Source organism: Propithecus coquereli, unplaced genomic scaffold (assembly GCF_000956105.1).
Source record: "Propithecus coquereli isolate 6110/MARCELLA unplaced genomic scaffold, Pcoq_1.0 Scaffold63, whole genome shotgun sequence".
NCBI classification, from domain to species: domain Eukaryota; kingdom Metazoa; phylum Chordata; class Mammalia; order Primates; family Indriidae; genus Propithecus; species Propithecus coquereli.
In genome coordinates this window covers 7,719,419-7,734,614 of record NW_012152285.1, presented here as the reverse complement: position 1 = coordinate 7,734,614, position 15,196 = coordinate 7,719,419, and the positions used below count along the sequence as shown (strand labels likewise).

The following is a 15,196-nucleotide window of genomic DNA, read 5'->3' as shown; positions in this document are numbered from 1 at the left end:
TAATGGAAGGGACTTAGAGCACAGATAAACCAAAATAATTTATATTTGGCTTCAGGTATATTAGAATACTCATATTTGAATATGTGTCTAATTTTCCTATCTGGGGTAAGGAATCATTTTAGTGCATTACTGTTTTCTGCTTCTAAACTAGTTGTCTAGGTGGTTTACACCTCATACTTGTTTGTGGTCAAGGTTATACCACAGATCTTCACATTGCCCACTCTCTCTCATCATTCTGGGCTCTGCTGAAATGTCACCTCTTCAAAGAGACCTTTCCTGACCATCCCATTTAAAACAGCCCCCTACTATATTACTTCTTGTTCCCTTATTCTGGTTTTTTTTCTTCATATCACGTATTTACTTACTTGTTTATTGTCTGTTTTCTTCACACAGCTAGAATTTAAGCTCCATGAAGACAGAAACTTCTTTTTTGTCCACTGCTGTATCCCTAGCACCTTTATAACACCCAGTACTTAGAAGGTACTCAATAAATATTTGTCAAGTCAACAAATGAGTGTATGAAAGAATCACAGGTTTTGGAATCAGAAAGTCCTGGGTTCAAATTACAACTCCACTCTTTTTGTGCAGTTGTTGTTAAGTTAGTTAACCTCTCTGAGTCACAGCTTTCTTACCTTTGGTAAGTGGGGAATATCCATTTCAGGGTGTAATTGTGAAGATTAATGAAGGATCTATGTAAAATGCAAGACACACAGTAGACCCTCAAAATTGTTACTTTCTTTCTTTCCACCTCTTCTGTACTGAGACTATATTAATATTATCCTTTCATATCTAGTACATCCACTCCAACCAGAGGGAAACTTATCATGAAGCTAATGAAGTTTAAACTTCAGAGCCCCTCACTTGCATAGGCCCCAAACTGGGAGTTATAGAGGGCAGCCAGTTGCACTCTGGAAGCATTTCTACATAAGCGTTTCTGATAAATAGCCTAAAGAGATCTCAGAAGAAAGGGGCCCAAATCTCCAAGTCTTGAGTCATTTGTTGTGATTTATTTTCTCTACATTTTGTTGTTGTTTTTGTTTTAGATAGTGTCTGGCTCTATGGCCAGGGCTAGAGTGCAGTTGTAGCATCATAGCTCACTGCAACATCAAACTCTTGGGCTAAAGCAATCCTTCTGCCTCAATCTCCCCAGTAGCTGGGACTACAGGCACACGCCACCAAGCCTGGCTAATTTTTCTATTTTTTGTAGAAATGGGTTCTCACTATGTTCCTCAGGCTGGTCTTGAACTCCTGGCCTTAAGTGACCCTCCTGCCTTGGCCCCCCAAAGTGCTGGGATTACAGGCATGAGCCACTGTGCCAGGCCTCTAAATATTAATTTTGATTGCTAATCTTGTATTCATAATTTGTATTCTATTTCTTAAAGAGGTCTCCCAAATTGTATGTTTAAGGCCCTACAAAACAGAATCCACCCTTGACCCATTTATAGATTACATTAATAAATGGAGCATAAATGTATTCAGAAATTCTGCATTAATACTCAGAGGAGCTGCTACAAGGTGATTGTCTACTCTGTTGGGACTAGTAACTTAAAGGTTTTTAAAACTATGTATTTGCATGTACCACCAGGAAGCTTGCAGTAATTTAAAAAAAATTATTTTCTTAATAGATTTTATTACCAGATTTTTTTGTTGTTGTTGTTAAGACAGTCTCGCTCTGTTGCCCAGGCTAGAGTGCCATGCCATGGCGTGGCGTCAGTCTAGTACATAGCAATCTCAAACTCCTGGGCTTAAGCAACCCTCCTGCCTTGGCCTCCCAGAGTGCTAGGATTACAAGTGTGAGCCACCATGCCCCGTCCTAACTTGCAGTAATTTTTACCTCTGTTTCCATCCAAGGTTTACCTTTAGGTGAAACTGCATTGTAAAAAAAGGTCTCGGGGGCCAGGCGCGGTGGCTCACGCCTGTAATCCTAGCACTCTGGGAGGCTGATGCTGGTGGATTGTTTGAGGTCAGGAGTTCGAGACCAGCCTGAGCAAGAGCGAGACCCCCCCTCTCTCTAAAAATAGAAAGAAATTAGCTGGACAACTAAAAACATATAGAAAAAATTAGCCAGGCATGGCGGTGCATGCCTGTAGTCCTAGCTACTCGGGAGACTGAGGCAGAAGCATTGCTTGAGCCCAGGAGTTTGAGGTTGCTGTGAGCTAGGCTAACACCACGGCACTCTAGCCCAGGCAACAGAGCAAGACTGTCTCCAAAAGAAAAAATAAAACAGAAAGGTCTCTAGGTACCTGTTTGATAAAGCATCAACTTGGTTAAAGGATTCTCCTACTGAATTTTCATTTGCATCAATAATAGGATTCAGGGCATTGTTTTTAGCTGTAGTCTTTGATCTGCCACTTGAGAAACCTAAAAGTACTTAAGCTGGTAAATCATCATCCCTAATCACACTCTTCCTTAAAGACCCTGTAAAATGTATGTTCTGGTTCTAACTTTCCAACAACAATGAGGTTGCTCGTGGATGCAAAGCATCATAAATCACCAAGGAGAAAATTCCTTGTCTGAGAAGTAATGACTGAAGTAGGCTGACAATAGTAGTAGTACTAGTACACAGTAGTAGTTTCTACTCCGGATTTGAATGTCCACGAAAGCCTTGTTTAGCTGTGGCCTGTCTCATCTCCACCTTCCTCTTAAGAGTTGTTAGCTTCCCCAGTTTGGAAACTTCCCCCGGGTCCTGGCCTCCGCCTGGCAGACTCCCAGTCTGAATCACTCCTAACCCCCACCCCAGCCAGGTCTCTCACGCGTCTTTGCCCTCGCGGTCCATGTCCCCACCGCGCTCTAGAGGGAGCCCGCGGGCCGCACGCCCGCCGCAGATTCGTGTCTGCGAGGCTGCTGAGATCACCAACCTTGTTTCAACACCTGCAGGGCCCGAGGCCCAGCTAATAGGGGGTACCTCAGAAAACATGGCTGTGTGTGCCCTCTCCGTGTTCAAGAGCGCCACCCCACACCCCAAACAGCCAGATACACACGCGGCCCTCACGAGTGCGCCGGGGTGTGACTCAGCTGGTACCCTCCCTGCCCAGGAAAGGTTGGTTACTGGGCCCCTAGGGCTCCCCAGACAACCCAGTCCCGCCCGCCGTCAGCTCAGGCCTGGGCCTCTCGCCGTCCCACTGCCCCCTCCCTGTCCGGCTCCAGGCAAAACCCGGAGCGGCTACCTCTTGGCGGCTCCTGGGAGACGGCGCGGCGCGGCGGACTGGGCATGCGCAACGCGCAGGGCCGGCTCGCTGCACAAGCAGGAAGCGTTCGCTGTGATCCCGGCGGCTGCGCTGGGGTATGCGGTACCGGCTAGCGTGGCTGCTGCATCCCGCACTGCCCAGCACCTTCCGCTCCGTCCTCGGCGCCCGCTTCCCGCCCCCGGAGCGCCTCTGTGGGTAAGCGGAGCGGAGCGCCCGGGCCCTCGGGGCCCGTAGGTCACGGTGGTTTGGCGCTCGGGTTGCAAAGTGGTGATTCAGCACTTAAAGCCGCCGCCGCCGCCCCTCACGCCGCGGGTCCCGCCGGCCTGGGGCCCGGACGGCCGCGCTGAGGCCGCGCTAGCGCCGGGAAGCGCGGCTCGCCGGGCGGAAGCGAGGGTCCCGGCCCAGAGTGGGGGCGTCCCTCGGCCGGTGAGGGCAAACGGGGGCCGTGACCCGGGGTCACGGGGCGTGTGCCACAAGTGCGAGGGGCGCGGGACGCGGACGGAGTCACCTCGGCCTGCTCCCGGGGGCCGCGCCACTGTCGGGGAGTCTGCCTGTGAGGGTCCGGGAACCCGCCGCTGGCTCCCTTACCACGGGGTAAAGGATTCGGGCGAGTCCTGGGAGACCGCTTCTCACCTTGCTCTCAGCCCTGTCCTTTCCTGCGGGCACTAAGCTTCCAGGACTGTGTGGAAATGCCCGCGTTGGTAATTGTAGAAGTTTGCCTGCCTCCGCTTAGTCGAGTAGATGAGTGTTGTGTTTCTTGTCGAGGGGGATTTGGGAGCCGAAAGATAACTTGGGATCCTCCACCGCAGTTCCCTTGTTTTACACCTGAGTCAACTGAGGTTTAGAGAGATTGTGTGATTTCCCTACAGTTGCAGCGACTGTGGCAAAACCAGGATTAGAACGCAGGTTTTTTGCCGTTCGGTGGCGTGCTCCCTCCACTTTACCGCTGCTCTGTGTACTCGTATACTAGAAATTTGTACGAATACGTATGCTAGTCTTGTAGTGAACGCTAAATACCCTTTACTGTGAATGCAGAAGAATTGGTAAAGATAGGCGGTATTATCTTGCCCTACTTAGATACGTTATTTGAACCCCTCCTGGTTTTGGTCAATAATACCCAGGATCTACTAAGTGCAGGGCACTGCGATAGACCCTTTGTATACGTATATGGTCTGCCTTCCAAGAAACTTTGAGGAGTGAGATAGCTAAAAAGGATGTGTTGAGGAGGGTCAGAAGATGGGCAGTAAAGGTGGTGTGTGCTTTAGGAGCACAGGTGGAGGGGCAGAAATAGAAGAGTGGGGCTAGGCTGGCCTTTGAAGGGATGGCAGAAGGGGTGGAGTGTGGCTACAGCGTGGGCGTAATCTGGCCTAAGTGTGCGGGCAGTTTGTGATGGGGGACAGTGAGCAGATTAGTCTGGTTGGAGCTTTAGCGAATTTCTCTGGGGGAATTATGAGGACACAAGTCCTGTATTATAAGAGTAGGATAATGCTAGCCTGAGCCTTAAATTTTAGTTGAGATTTTTCCAGTGAATAGTAGATAGGGAGCCATTAAGAGTTTTTTAGCTAGGTGGGGGGATGATTTGATGAAACTGGTAGTTTAGGAAATTAGTTTGGTGCTGTGTGCAGGATGTAAGGAAGTGGAGAGAGAACTGAGGCAGAGAAACCTGTTGGACTTAGTCTTTGCTACCTGTGTTAGGATAATAGCAATGGTACTAAAAAGGACGAATGCAAATGAAGAATCTGTGGAACTTGTTCTCCCTCCTCTATTTCTCACTACACCACAAAATCCACAACAACAGGCAAAAGGATCCCTGAACTTAGAAAAGTCAGGGTGATGGGCATAGGCAGGGTTCTTCCTTTTGCCGTCTTTCGGCTCAGACCGCTTTTGTTCATTGATAGATTAGACTTAGCTACTTATTGTCCCCAGCATACAGAATTTTTGATTTTTAAAGAAAGCATCAGTTTTAATAGTTTAATACAACTAAGTGGTTTGTATGTTTTAGTTACAGTTAGATTTTCTCTGTGTTCCCCACTCCTTCCAGCTATTCACTATGATTAAGTCCAAGGTGTAGGTTGACCATCAAGAATTTCAAGATAAGGTTCTCAGAGAGGGAAGCTCTGGGGGATTCGGACCATAATGAATGAGATAACCTCAATCATCTAGAATGCTCTACCCTAAAAATGTTAAGGAAAATACAGGTCCAACCCAAGTGAACAGGGCGTTGTTTTAAGAAGGAAAGTACTGACGTGTGAAGCTACCACATATTCAGATCTTAAAGAACGTAATCAATCCTACTGTGCATAGTAGGAAGAATGTGTTCACAGAGATGGCCACACTTTCCTCATGCTGCTGTCTTGCTTAGATACCACCAATGGTTCTGTACTATTTCAAGGTCAAGTCCAAACTTCTTGATCCAGCATTTAAGCATCCTGTTGGCTGGCCCTCGTCTAACTTTTCAACCTGCCTTTCCTCTTCTCCAGTCAGACTTACCAGTATAATGTCTCCTATACATGACCTGTTCATTCCCAGTTTTGGAATGGCCTTTCCCTCTTTTCTTTCCTTTGTATGACTAAATCCTTCCTTCTCTTTAGACTTTGTTTTACAGGTCAAACAGTTATTGTTCCCTTTTCTGAACTTAATTTTGAAACATCTATTTGACATTTAACCATATACTGCCTCTTATTTTTTTACATTTTTCAATTTTTTTTTTTTTTTTTTTTTTTTGAGACAGTGTCTTGTGCTGTCACCTGGGCTAGAGTGCAGTGGCATGTTTATAGCTTACTTCAGCCTCAAACTCCTGGGCTTGAGCAATCCTGCCTCAGCCTCCCAAGTAGCTGGGACTACAGGGTGTGAGCTGCCACCATGCCCGGCTAATTTTTCTATTTTTTGTAGAGATGGGATCTCGCTCTTGCTCAGGTTGGAATTTTTTGTTAAATTTTAAAAAGTTATTTTCTTTTTTTATTTTATTTTTAATCTTTTTTCTCTCATCTTTATTTCTCTAATCCCATGACAGATTATACTTGTTTAATTATTTAATATTATACATGCCAGAGTATGTAGGACAAAGAAGAATAACAAAATAAATACCTGGGTACCCATCACCTAGTTTAGGAAATAGAACATTCCCAGTAATTTTGAAGACTTCTGTGCTTACCTCCCCAGTTGCAACCCTTTCCCTCCCCTGTAGAGGTACTGTTATCCTATATATGGATAATAATTTCTTTAGTTTTCTTGATAGCTTTATCACATCCGAATATATTCTTTAACAGTATATTGTTTAGTTTTGTCCTTTATAGATTTTTTTCCTCTCTGAGTTACTGTTTTTCATTTAACATTGTTTTTGAGACTCATTCATATAGACAGATGAGTTCACTGCTGAATGGCAGTCATATGCAATATGCCCATAATTATTTTTCTATTCTGTTGTTGATAGAGATTTGGGTAGTTTATTTTTTTTCTTATCACAAATAATCCATAGTGTTGATGTGCCCCAATACCCAATCATTGGGTATCTTCTCAACCTGCATGTGTTCATTTAGAGTTCTCATCCAATCACATTGCTTTCAGTGCTATCTATATGTAGTTTTGTCCAACATGTAGCCACAAGCCACATGTGCCTATTTAAATTAAACTAACTGAAATTAACAATTCAGTTCCTCAGTTGCCCTAGCCACATTTCAGTCTACATGTGGCTAGGGGCTACCATATAAGGCAGTGCAGACTTGAATGTAACTATCATCACAGAAATTCTGTAAGATAGGCACAATCTATATTTTGACAACTCCCAAATGTATGTCTCTAGCCAGAACCTCTTCCCTTAATTTCAGACTTAGGTAATAAACTTCCTACTCAACATTTTCCCTTGGATGTTTAATATATAGTTTAAACTAATCATGTCCAAAGTATACCTCAAGATCTTCTCTAAAACCACCACCTCCCTCATGTTCACCCCATTTCAGTTAATGTCTGTCTCTACTGTTTGTTTAAGCTAATAACTTGGAGTCATCTTTGACTTCTTTCTTGTTCTCATATCCCTCATGTAGTTAGCATGTAGATCCAGATTCTGACCACTTTTCACTGTCTCCACTGCCGCCACCCTGGTCCATATTACTCACTTGCACCCAGATTAATATAATAGCCTCTTAACCAGTTTCTTTGCTTCTGCACTTGCCTCTGCATATTCTTGTCGCCACTGGCAGCATGATTTTTTTGAAATCCAAGTCATGTCACATCTTTACTACATAATGCTTAAAACCTTGCAGTTGATCCCCATTTTGCTCAGATTTAAAGACAAAGTCCTGACAGTGGCCAGAAAGGCCCTATAAGATCTGGCCTCTCTCCACCTCTCTGATCTTGTTTCCAAAATAATCACTGACTCCACTCCAGTTACACTGGTCTCCTTGCTTGACTCACTCTTGCCTCAGATCATTGGCACTGTTCTCTCTCTGCTCAGAATACTGTTCTACCAGTGAGATCACGGAGGGCTTCACAGAGAACATAGGATTTGAGCAAGCATCTTTGAAGGAAATAAAACATTGGATGAACAGAGAAGGGGAGTTAAGAGAATAATTTAGATAGAAGGAGTAGCATTAGCAAAGATTCAGAAGTAGGAAAATTCACTATATAATCAAAGGACAGTGAGATTTTATCCTATAGGAAGTAGAGCGCCTCAGATACTTTTTGAGCGATAGAATGACATATGAAAGCTGTGTTTTTGGACCACTAATCTGGCTGGTTTTTGGAAGCCCAGTTTGAAATGCAGGCGGAGATTGATGCAGGACAAAGAAGTAGTACACATGACAAGGAAAGGAGAGTGTCTGCAGGAGACGTGTGAAAGAAGATTCAGCTGGCTTTAGTTACCGATTTAGTGGGAGGGAATGGAGGAATCAAAGAAGCCTAAGTAAGGTCTTGAGCCTGAGTGACTTTGAGATTACTGCTGAGGTGACCCTAAACTAGGAGGTGCCACCAGAGTAGGAAAGACTCTTGTGGGGAGATTCTGCTACAGGCTGTAAGAAGTTCAGCCAGGTGAGATGTTTGTCCTGCCTGGCAGGTGACTGGTTTTCCAAAGGCACGCCAAGAGAACAGGGTGGTTGGGTATAGTAGTGGGGCACAGTGGCACAGTCTTGTAAGCACTTTAGGTCTGGCTGTTATTCTCAGGAAGTCATCCAACTTCCTGAGGATAGAGGACAGGACTAAGCAGTCCTTAAACACCCTGAAAGGGAATGAAAATGATGATCTAGTTTGTAGGTTGGTAGCTCAGGGGAAGAGTTCAGTTAAAATATCAGAACCAGGTTGATGAATACTGAGCTGCTACTAGCGTTTTTTAAATTTTCTCTGCTTAAGGATCGGAAGTGGATCCAGAACCTAGAACAAGACTGACCTGTGGTGGAATCTAAGTAGATTCAGCTGTAAGGCTGTCGCTGCTGCTGTAAAAGGTTTAGTACAGGGGTGGGGAACCTTTTCATGTTGGAAGGCTGCAGTAATTTAGCTGTAATCAAATAAGGCCACATTCCAGAAACTTCAATTAGACATACTTAAAAATGTACATTATTTTGTAAAAATCTAATTACTATATACTTAATAATTTCAAAAAATGAAAACAATTTGTTAAATTTTAAAGTTAATCAACCTTTTAATGACTTTGTTGTGTCTACTTTTTGTTGGAAAGTATTTGAATATTTGGTTGCAGCATGGAGGTCCAGCAGTTTCAATTGATCCTCTAGATGGGTATCAGTCATTTGTGACCTTAAGGGTGTCTTGATTTGGGTTAGGTAGATTCACAGCAATAAGTGGTTGAAAACAAGGAAGCATTTTTTGGGCATGTTGCCAAAGGCATGTGTATCTTACTGCATTTTTCCATATTTCAAGTGGATCTTGCTTACTGTCAAACAGTGGCTTTAAAATGTCATCTACTGAGAGCTCAATCAATTCCACCTGTAGTTCTTTAGGTGCTTTGGTGATATCAACTAGGTGAGGCTGAAATGCTAATTTGGGTGTAATGTCATAATTCTCAAAGTCAGTGAGCCTTTCATTTATTCTCCAATTAATAGGTCTATAACAGCTGTGTATTCTTCAAATGATTCCCATATATTATCCTGCTCGTCAATGACCTTTGCTAACTGGGGAAAATATTCATGTGAAGTTTCCTTTTGAAGAAGTGTTTTGAAAAAAGATACCTTTTTTTGAAATGCTTGGATTTTTTTGCCACGTATCATATATAGACTTAGTTTTACGTTGCAAAGGAATATTCAAGTCGTTTGATTTGCCATGCTGCATTCCTATAGAAATCTTTCAATAATTCACCTGGCTGATTCTGTTCTTCATACAATTTAACTATCTATCCCCGCAGAGATAAAATCTTGGCTAACAAATGTTCCTGCTTTAGCCAATGCACTTTAGAATGATAAAGCAAATCCACACTGAATACCTCATCGTTCAACTTCAGCATGTTACCAAACTGACCATGCTGTGTTGCATTTGCACGAATATAGTTAACAATAGTTATAACTTGTTGCAAAGTGCCACTTAAAATGGCAGCTTTAGCACAGAGATTTTGCTGCTGCAAGATACACTGAAAAGAAATGAGAGCATCTGGATCTGTTTAATACCTTTTTTATCCGTGCAGTAAACCCTTCATGTTTTCCTGTCATGGAAGGTGCACTATCTGTATACTCACTAAGTTTACCAAATGCAGTCCAACTTCATGACATTTATCTTGAAAGTTATTGAGTGTATCTATTCCCCCTGTTCTGTTTGCAAGAGTGCCCAAAGTGAGTAGCTCTTCGCAGCAAAGAAAATCTGTTATGACCCAAGTGAAGTATAAAACCTGCTCGAAGAGTTGGGGCTTATTCTCACTGAGGGGCTGCAAAAAGGGAGGATTGGCCATGTCGTCCTTGATCAGAGGAGTGATCAGCACCATGAAAGCCCCGGGGGCCATTTGCCTCTACAGTCAAGCTGTATTAGTTGACAGGACAGTTTATATTTCAGGACAGATAGGCATGGACCTGTCAAGTGGACAGCTTGTGCCAGGAGGGGTAGCAGCAGAAGTTAAACAAGCTCTTAAAAACATGGGTGAAATTCTGAAAGCTGCGGGCTGTGACTTCTCTAATGTGGTCAAAACAACTGTTTTGCTGGCTGACATAAATGACTTCGATACTATCAATGACATCTACAAACAGTGCTTTAAGAGTAATTTTCCTGCAAGAGCTGCTTACCAGGTTGCTGCTTTGCCCAAAGGAGGCAGAATTGAAATTGAAGCAGTAGCTGTCCAAGGACTTTTCACAACAGCATTACTATAAGTGGGCCTAGTGTTTAGTCTGGAATTTTTAATATCTTAATTTTTACAGTTGATGTAACATCTTAATTAACCTCTTAATTTTTACAATTGATGAAAGCATAAGCTTGACTAAAATATCTGAAGTTATCATGGAAATACTGTATAATAGAGGTAGTTGAACATGAATTGAAGATTAGATAATGAATATAATTGCCGGTGTAAGTTACAGGTATGTACACCCATATGACTGAATGTAGGAAAGAGATACTCATTACATAGTTACTCAAATAAATAAAAGTAAAGGGAAATAACAGGTAGGAAAGATGAGTTATTGTTTCTGAGAAATAATAAAAAGCACACCTAATCAAACTTATGATGTGAAATATTTAGTTCTCATGTCAGATTTGTGATTCTGCTTTTAGTTAAGTAAAATTAAAGTATTTAAATATGAATGGTAGAGGTCTAGGAGAAGGTAGTGAACCAAAAATTTTATATAGATAGTATTTTTCTAATGGAAATAAAATAGACATGCATATTTAAAAAAAATAAAAATAAAACCTGTGCTGAGTCAGTAGTATCAGTTGATTCATCTAAAGCGATTGAATAATATATATTTTCCTTTTGAAGTATTTCATGAAGTTGTTCTGTTCAGTTGAAGGCTAATTCATGCTGCCGATCAGTTATGGTTCTCCTTGAAAAAGGCAGTTGTTTGTACTTTGAAACATTATTGGAGTCTAAGCATCCTACAACTTTGACAATGCATTCTTTCATAATTTCTACATCATTGAATGGCGTCACTTTTTTCCCAAGTATATAAGCTACTTTAAAAGTTGCTTTCAGTGGCGTTATTTCCAGGTCTTATTGATGCTTGAAAGAATTGTCTTTGCTATTGCTCTTCATCTTTTAATTTCTGCAATACGACCTTTTGCGCCTCTCCCTCTAATTTAAAATATTTGTGGTCTTTATGAGTGTTATAATGCTGATGCGCATTGAATTTCTTTAATATTGACATTGCAGTATCACAAAACAAGCAAATCGTCTTATCCTTAGCAGAAACAAGATCATATCGCAATTTCCAATCCTCATTAAAAATCTGTTTTCTTCCTTCAGCATTCTCTTGGTCTTCTTTGACACGGCGGGCTATTAAGCAGACAGCATTAAGAAATACTGTCAAGCTGTGCAACTATTCGCAAATTCTGGTTCAAACAGAAACCCAATGCACCATTGTCAAAAGCTAATAACAGGCCGGGCGTGGTGGCTCACACCTGTAATCCTAGCACTCTGGGAGGCCGAGGCGGGTGGATTGCTTGAGGTCAGGAGTTCGAGACCAGCCTGAGCAAGAGCGAGACCCCGTCTCTCCTAAAAAATAGAAAGAAATGATCTGGACAACTAAAAATATATATAGAGAGAAAAAATTAGCTGGGCATGGTGGCACATGCTTGTAGTCCCAGTTACTCGGGAGGCTGAGGCAGAAGGATTGCTTGAGCCCAGGAGTTTGAGGTTGCTGTGAGCTAGGCTGATGCCACGGCACTCAACTCTAGCCTGGGCAACAAAGCGAGACTCTGTCTCAAAAAAAAAATGCTAATAACAGGCTGGTGTACTTGACCACATAAACTCTCACCAACCAGCCTCCTGTAGTAGTGGCACCAGTTAGACGAGGGAAGTTAGAACAAAATCCTGAGCGTAGCAGCCGTCAATTTAGCCCTTATGGCTTACTAATCTTCTAATTGTGCTGGTCAGTCTGGGGGACGATTATTTTGTTGACACTTATTCTTTGGTATTTTAAATACATTCATTTTAAAAATAAAAATATAAAAGACAAACAAAAATGTATTAATAAAAATAAAAGAATTTGTTGTGTAAGATTTGAAGTAAGTCAAAAGGCCACATTTAAGGACCTAGAAGGCCACATGTGGCTTTAAGGCCACAGGTTCCCCACCCCTGGCTTAGTAGCTGATATTTATCGAATGCCCGTTGTATGTTATGTGTTATATTAGGAGCTTTCCGTATGTTGTCTTGTTTATAACCACAGAAATTTTGTAAGGAAATGTTATTGTTGTTATCTTTTTTTTTTTCTTTCAGATAAGGAGATTGAGGCTCAAAGAGGTTAACTTGCTCAAGGATACACAGCTAGTAAGTGGCTTAGCCAGATGTGAGTTCATCTGGACTCACTCAAGAACCTCAAGGGTTGGCCATTATATTATCTACCTCCCTAGAGGTAGCTTGGCATCTCTAGTAGAGATGAGGAAGTTGGAACAGGGAGATAGTTTTGGAAAGAAAATACATGGTAGGTGATGAGTTGGTGGTATTGGGTCTGAAGTGATTGCTGGATAGCCAAGGGGAGATTTGCGGGAAACGTTTGAAATATATATGACTGGAACTTGGTAAAAGGATCTGAGCTGGTTTCTTAGATCTGAGTATAGAGTTGAAGACATGGATGGAAATACAGAAAATATGTACAGATGCAAGGAATCCACAGCCCTGAGGAATGCTGACATTTAGAGATAAGGGGGAAACAGAGTTGGAGAGTTTAAGAGTTAGAGAGGCAGAAGATGATATCAGACGTGAAATGGCCAGAGATGTCCAGCCAGAGAGGTTTTGAGGAGAATAGGATCTTGAGAAAAGACAAAAGACCAGTGGAAATCTGCAAATAAAGGGGAGGGGACAAAAGCCAGATTTCATGGGGCCGTACAGAGTGATTTTGAAAAAATGAAGTATTCAATTTGGAGAAATTGATCGCTAGGGAAGAGCAGGCTTAAAAAAAAAAAGCATAGGGGAAAATAGGGAATGTGGTGTGGGTAACTGAAAGGAAGAAGCTAGTGGAAGAGAACAGTGCCTAAGAGAAGGCCCCAAAAAAGTAAAGAGAGTAGTTTATGTGAGGATATGGGTGAAGAGGTTAGCATTGGAAAAATAAAGACTTATCAAGGTAGGTTTTGATTTAGAAGGATCAGTTGCTTATAAAGAATTAGAAAAGGTAAATGACCCTTACCTTTGAGGCCTCACTATGAGCCTCAGCTTCCTTATTTGGAGAAAGGACCTTTCTAGTTCTAAGTTCTGCCATTTTCCTCTATGCTTTTACACCAGCAGCAGCTGTTGCACATGCTGGATTTTTAGGAATGCTACCAAGGTCCAGTAGGGATTGTGGATCCCCAATTCAATTGACATTAAGACCCTTTACCCCACTTTACAGGCTATTTATCTTAAGATGTGTGGAGTTATATTTGGGCCAGGAGCTCTGAAGGAGCAAGGGTTCCCTTATAATGGTATCTCTGGCACATTGCACAGTGCTTGGCACATGGTAGGGGTTCAGTAAGTATTTCTTGGATGAATTTGTCTATGGCCATGGGCTTCTGGAAGTAAGGAGCCCTAGCCATAAACACCATTCAATTTTTTTATACAATTTGCCTTTTCCATATTCTAAATGTCATTGTGGCCAGTAATTAGTATTTGGGTGTGTGTTTCTCTTTTTTTTTTTTAATTTTTAAGTGAGCCTTTCTTGTCCAGAATGTGTTTCTTCTTATAAAGAACTTAAAGGCCACATGTGGTGGCTCATGCCTATAATCCCAGCACTTTGGGAGGCTGAGGTAGGAGGATTATTTGAGACCAGGAGTTCAAGAGCAGCCTGGGCACCATAGTGACACTCCTTTTCTACAAAGATTTAAAGAATTGGCCAAGTGTGGTGGCACGCACCTGTAATCCTAGCTACTCGAGAGGCTGAGCCAGGAGGATCACTTGAACCCAGGAGTTCAGGGTTGCAGTGAGCTATGATTGTGCCACTGCCCTCCAGCCTAGGTGACAGAGCAAGACCTGTCTCTCAAAAAAAAAAGAAAAAGAAAAAAGAAATTAGTAATTAGAGTACACTTTCAAGGGTTTTTGCAGTTCGGAGTTATTCATGGAAATTAAGTTGGTTTGAAAAGGGGTGGGACAATGTGGTAGATAAGAGCTTTATATACAAATGCTCAATTTAACTGGATTCTAGTCTTGGTTTTACCATTGGTTGGCAGTATGGTTGTGGGTGCCGGACCAGATCATCTTTAAAGTTCCTGGTAGCTCCATGAATCTGAGACGAAACATTTTTAACAACTCTAATCTTCGTTGGAACCTAAAAAGGAATTTGCCTTGGTGTCTAGCATTACTGTGATTCTGAGAATAGGCAAAGTTTCTCATAATCAATTAAAGTCATGATGCTAGTATAATTGAATTTTTGGCAACAGTGATTATATAATTGTTTCATGAATTGAAGGGATGTATAATAAAGAATTTTCCATTGACATCTGATATCAATGTTTATAATCAATTGGTGCTCTTAACAGTTTTTATTTTCAAAATAGCTCTAATTTCCTTTGTGTTATAACAGCAGAGTTTCAGTAAAGATTAGTTTATGAGGAAGATAATACTGCTTATTAGGGAGCTTTTCATCAAAAAGGATCCAAGTTTTCTTGCAATAGTGACTGGATAAAAAATATCCAGTGATGCAGTGACTAGCATGATGGGCCCTGCAATTCATCAGTTGTTTTTTTTTTTCCTACCCATACAAGAAAATGGCTTATGGGGCAAACCTGATGCATAATTGACTTTCTGAAGGAATGAGATTCTGAATTGTGTTTGCATTGGTGATATTTTGAAGAACACATGACATTACATACACAATAAAAATCAAACATCTTGCCTTTTGAGGGAAAACTTAAACGAATCTATTTAACATATGGCTGATTTTTAAAATTAATTTTTT

At 41.9% G+C, this 15,196-nt stretch overlaps 1 protein-coding gene and 1 pseudogene across 2 annotated transcripts in view; both read left to right on the top strand.

Moving 5' to 3' along the window:
• Positions 1 to 3,209: 3,209 nt before the first annotated feature.
• The window catches only part of IDE (insulin-degrading enzyme), a 102,110-nt gene continuing 90,123 nt past the window's right edge, over positions 3,210 to 15,196 (top strand). For both annotated transcript variants that reach the window (XM_012659723.1, XM_012659722.1), the window contains exon 1: positions 3,210 to 3,383. In XM_012659723.1, the coding sequence (XP_012515177.1) occupies positions 3,286 to 3,383 (98 nt within the window). In that variant the 5' untranslated portion in view covers positions 3,210 to 3,285. The remainder of the gene's footprint in view (positions 3,384 to 15,196) is intronic.
• On the top strand, positions 10,073 to 10,551 carry LOC105822705 (annotated as a pseudogene).